Raw genomic sequence first — 5423 nt, 5'->3', positions numbered from 1 at the left:
TCTTAGCATTTTGCTGTAGTGTCGTAAAGAAGTGCTTAAATTTTGAAAAAAAAAATATGCTATAAGGGGTTTTTTTTGTAGGAATAATCCATTTCTGTACTTATTTTTTCTTAAAACTTACAAAAGAGGGCGCAAGAGTGAAAAATTTCACATTTTCTTCGAAACCTATTTTCTCAATTTGGCAAATTTCAAATTTGTTTAGGCCCATTGTTTCTTCGGAAAATTTGCTTAGATTTACAGGTAGAAACCTACGCTATACGCACATAGTAAAAATAATTACCCTCCCTAATGTGCATACATACAACTACTTTTCCTGTTATTGCGTCAAGGAACTGATTTCCATGGCCGCCAGATCCAAAAAACCCATTTTGTTTTTTTTTTATGTTGATTTTAGGCTGTTTTTAGGTCAAAAAAATAAGTAAAAAATTTTTCTTTTGTAAGTAATTCAAATTATCTTGACAGACCTTAAAAAATAAAAGTTTAAGTTTTTAAAACAACTTAAAATATTATTTTCGGGTCGTGTGACTATTGCAATATGTTTCAAGCATTTTAAAAAGTTCATTGCATACTCGTTTAGGTAAAAAAATAAAAAAATTAAATTTTTTTCATCGAGAATATTTTTCCTGAATTATCCACATCAAAGGTTATATTTATTTCGTTACTTTTTCTCGTTTTCGTTCTCGAAATAATATATTTTATCACAAAAAAAAAAATTCATTTTCTAATTTGTATGGTGCGTGGTTTACGAAAACGCGTAATTTTTAGATTTAAGCTATCATTTTACATAAGAATCAGCTGGAAATGTATACAACTATTTCTCAGTGCGACTTCTGTTAACTTGACATACTAGTTAGTAGGCACTCCAGTTTCAAGTGGTGAAAGACCGATTGTGGTGAATCGTAAGTATTGTTATTCTATTCGTAATATCAATACTAGTAAGTAAATCACTTCTGCGTTGATTGTTAAAATACTTAAGAGTGCTTCTATCTATGGAAACCCCTATAGATAACGATAATTGAAAATGTACTTAGAATTGAAATGAATAAAGCTAAGTATACAGCTTGTGGACGTTTTTTTTTTACTATAAGCCAATTAAGAAAGGTTCTCAATTTAGTGTGCCAGCTAGCTAGTTGGACACTGAACGCCGACACAGTGCTTTCTTCTTATTTGATTATCTGAAATTTTTTGTATTTAATTGATTTGATTTGAATAACTTATTTTATGCTACTATTATCACCAGCGAGTGATAACGAAGGTATAGTAATTTACTTGGCAAGAGGCTCGTATAAAAGCTGCTCAGCATTCCAGCATAGATAGCACTTTACGTTCGATAAGACTACTAGAATCGTTTCTTTATGGACGGAAGGATGACTAAAAGCACAAGTTTAGGCTACTTAACTGTAATATTTTTAACGCTCAGCGCTGCTATTCAAGGCCAACATGAGCCGCATTGGTGGATTATTCGCAATACTATTGTACACCTTTTCGAATGGAAGTGGACGGATATAGCCAAAGAGTGTGAGCGGTTCTTAGCACCGCAAGGGTTTGCCGGCGTACAGGTGAGCAGACAACCTTATGAAATAGCATTTTCTTAATAAAATTTTTGGCACAATTTTTCCCCAAAACCTGTATATAGGTCTCGCCCGCAGCCGAGAACGTGGTCATCGCCGGTCGGCCATGGTGGGAGCGCTACCAGCCAGTTTCCTACAAGCTGATCACACGATCTGGCAATGAAACCGAGTTCGCGGATATGGTGCGAAAATGCAACGATGTAGGTGTACGCATTTACGTTGATGTCTTGCTAAATCATATGGCTGCCACACATGAGGGTATTGTAGAAGGCACTGGTGGCTCTAGGGCGTCACCAGGTGCCAAAGATTTCCCAGCTGTACCTTATGCTGCACATGACTTCCATAAAACTTGCGACATTCTGGATTGGAATGATCGTATTCAAGTGCAAAATTGTGAGCTAGTTAGTTTGAAGGACTTGAATCAGAGCAGCGAATGGGTGCGTGATCGTCTCGTAGAATTTCTTGATCATTTGGTTGAGTTAGGCGTCGCTGGTTTTCGTGTGGATGCCGCCAAGCATATGCCAGCCAAAGATTTGAAGGTAACATTTTCGTTTACTCTTTTCCTTACATTCCTCTATTTTTAACTTTTATATATAATTCACAGATCATCTACGATCGCGTGCGTAATCTCAACATTGAACATGGCTTCGCGCGCAATACGCGTCCCTTCATATATCAGGAGGTAATCGATCATGGTCACGAAACGGTCACCAAGTATGAGTATAATTCACTTGGCGTCGTCACTGAATTCCGCTTTTCGGAGGAAATTGGCAACGCCTTCCGTGGTCATAATCAGCTCAAATGGTTACAAAACTTTGGCATCGCCTGGGGCTTCCTACCCTCCGAGGATGCCTTGGTCTTTGTCGACAATCATGATAATCAGCGCGATGACGGCAATGTACTTACTTATAAAATAGCTAAGCAATACAAAATGGCCACTGCTTTTATGCTAGCCTACCCCTTTGGCATTGCGCGCGTAATGAGCTCATTTCACTTTGAGCACCGCGATCAGGCGCCACCGGCAGACACAAATGAGCAGTTACTTTCACCTGAATTTGATGAAAATGGCGCTTGCTCGAATGGTTGGGTTTGTGAGCATCGTTGGCGCCAAATCTACAACATGGTGGGTTTCAAGAATGCGGTACGCGGCACTCAAGTGACTAATTGGTGGGATAATGACGACAATCAGATTGCTTTCTGTCGTGGCAAGCGCGGCTTTATTGCATTTAATGGGAATAGCTGGGACTTGAAGCAGCATTTGAATACTTGTTTGCCTGCTGGGGTATACTGTGATGTAATCTCAGGTGGGCTTGTGAATGGCAATTGCACCGGAAAGTCCGTAGTGGTCAACGATTCGAGTTATGCTGATATTGAATTGGGCCCCGCTGAGTTCGATGGTGTTCTAGCTATACATGCGAATTCGAAGCTGTAGAATCTTTATTGTGAAAGGATATGCTGATGAAATGTGAAAATAAAATTTACATATTTTATTAAATTGTTTCGAAAAACTTTTAATTACGTACACGCTGGGTTCTGAGCCACACATTTTCTTAGATTGTCGGACTTTTATTTAATATATAGTCAGTCGCGGGGAAAACTTTTAAAGCTTTGATTGAAACTCTGACTGACAGTCAGTAATACATATATTATATCGATGCTGATCAAAACGTATCCCACAGCAGAAGCTTTTTAACGAATTTTTTATTTTATATGCAAATGCACAAAATAAAAGCTCTATCCGATTATCACTGGTATAATATTGATTCGTAGCCACTGATCCACGCCAAAGATGAGCATTGCCTTGACTCTGTGATTTAAGTTTTTATATACCTTTTATGGGCCAGTGATGAACAGTAGAGCCTTTACTCTGTTCGCGGTCGTATAAAATGTACAATAAACTTTGAAAAGCTTCTTCAACACTGGATGGGTTTTGGTAGGGACTGATATAGACGTACGCGAGGTAAAATCTCTCTTTGCCCGCTACTAGTCCAGAGAACTTATCAAATTTACATTTTTTTAAATTTGTTATAAAAAAACACTAATATTTTCATTAAAAACGACAAAATTTTATTTGCTTCATCAATATTTCTCTCAATTAATAGGTACATATGTACATAGATACATACATGTAAACTATTGCACAATTTCATAATATTACATTTAGTAAATAATAAAAAAAAAATTAACGATGACAAGTTGGTTTCATTTACTTTTTTTAAAAAGATGAACTTTTTCATTTACATTTATTTATTTTGCTTTTTTAATATAAAATGATTTTTAGTACAATAAACTATGTACGAGTATATAAGTATTTTGTGATGAAATGCTATGAAATAAGTAAAAGTGTATTCATGAATTCTTCGCAAAGCAAATTCTCAGTTTTGTTTTGTTTTATTTTGTAGTACAAACTTGAATCGCTCTTTTTTTATTCTTCGTCCATATTATGTAAATCTTTCAATAATTTATCATTCTTCATATGTATCTGCGCTCCAAGACATTTAGCGAGCTGCAATTTCGACCTTTTATGTATTTTCCCTCTATTTATTATTTCAATATAATTCAATTTGTTTATACAAATTTTAATCAGTACGCCAACAACAACAAGGATGCTCATTAACAGGGCAAACCACAAAAAGTACGAGTACTTACCGTATATGTATAAGTGTTATGTGCCTTTGGGGATTGAGTTGCGGGTAAAGCACATTTTCTTATAAATTATTGTAAAGTTCTAACACTTGTTTGCAATAAATATTTTAACATTTACTGATTTAAATTTATATCTTTAACCTTGAAAACTTTTATTAATGAAAACATTTATATTTACTAGATTTTTTTTTGTTATAGTATTGTAACCTTTTTTGTTATTTTTATGCATATTTTTGTAACAAATATTTTTCTTATCAGCTTTTTTCTGTTAATTTAAGTTTGGTTGCCTTTGTTTGTTTTCGTCCTGTTTTGTTGTTGTATATGAAAATAGTTTTTAATATCTTTCGTAGAGGTTTTTAAGAACAAAAAATTTTTCCACCTTTAAAATTTCCTATTAATTTATGCTTTGTAGAATTTAAAAAATCCACACCTTTCGCCAGTGTTCATTTTGATTGGAAAAATTGCATGTCTGCAAATAGAAAAGTGAAGAAATTATAATCTTAAGGAAGGTTCAAATATTGAAATCACTACTTATTGCAGGATGACAAAGTTAAAAATTGCATACGATAAAATCAAAAATATTTTCTATAATTTTTTTTTTTCAGATAAATTTAACCACAACAAAAGCGGCATTTTTGCTGTTTTTAGGAAAAACCCAAATATATTTATGTACAATAAACTATTCATAGTCACAAAGTTTATTTTGTTTTAATTAAATTTTGGTTATTTTATTTTTTATTAATTTTTTGTCGTTATCTTTTAATTTGATTTTCCTATGCTATATTTTATGTTATTTAATTTTTAATGTTTACCTTATTTATTCTATTTTATTTTAATGAAATATATCTAAGTTTTTTTTTATTCTCAATATAAATTTTGTTTTAGTGGCTGAGTTGTTTTTTTATGTTATATGTTATATATGTATTTTTTATTTATTTTTTTTTAATAAATTTAATTATGATTTATATTGTTCCATATCTCGATTTTATTTTGTTTTATTATATATTGTTATATCATATTTTATTTTATTTGATTTTATATTTTTAAGTTTATAACTATAACTTAATTTAATTTAATTTTTATTATTTTTTGTTCTATTTTATTATATTATATTATATTATATTTAATTTAATTTAATTTAATTTAATTTAATTTAATTTTATTTTATTTTATTTTATTTTATTTTATTTTATTTTATTTTATTTT

At 32.1% G+C, this 5423-nt stretch overlaps 1 protein-coding gene across 1 annotated transcript; it reads left to right on the top strand.

Moving 5' to 3' along the window:
• Positions 1 to 783: 783 nt before the first annotated feature.
• LOC118744785 (alpha-amylase-related protein) lies at positions 784 to 3446 on the top strand. The gene is made up of 3 exons (XM_036478106.1): positions 784 to 1559; positions 1637 to 2110; positions 2176 to 3446. The coding sequence occupies exons 1-3, from the start codon at positions 1356 to 1358 to the stop codon at positions 3001 to 3003; spliced, it is 1506 nt and encodes a 501-aa protein (XP_036333999.1). The 5' UTR covers positions 784 to 1355; the 3' UTR covers positions 3004 to 3446.
• Positions 3447 to 5423: the final 1977 nt, after the last annotated feature.

This window comes from Rhagoletis pomonella, unplaced genomic scaffold (assembly GCF_013731165.1).
Source record: "Rhagoletis pomonella isolate Grant_MI unplaced genomic scaffold, Rhpom_1.0 Rhpom_scaffold_00008, whole genome shotgun sequence".
Taxonomy (NCBI): domain Eukaryota; kingdom Metazoa; phylum Arthropoda; class Insecta; order Diptera; family Tephritidae; genus Rhagoletis; species Rhagoletis pomonella.
This window is presented reverse-complemented; position numbering and strand designations above follow the sequence as displayed.

Coding starts and splice junctions, on each gene's coding strand:
- LOC118744785 (XM_036478106.1), top strand. CDS start 1,356: ATGGACGGAAGGATGACTAAAAGCACAAGTTTAGGCTACTTAACTGTA. Junction 1,560..1,636: donor AAGGGTTTGCCGGCGTACAG/GTGAGCAGACAA, acceptor ACCTGTATATAG/GTCTCGCCCGCAGCCGAGAA. Junction 2,111..2,175: donor TGCCAGCCAAAGATTTGAAG/GTAACATTTTCG, acceptor TATAATTCACAG/ATCATCTACGATCGCGTGCG.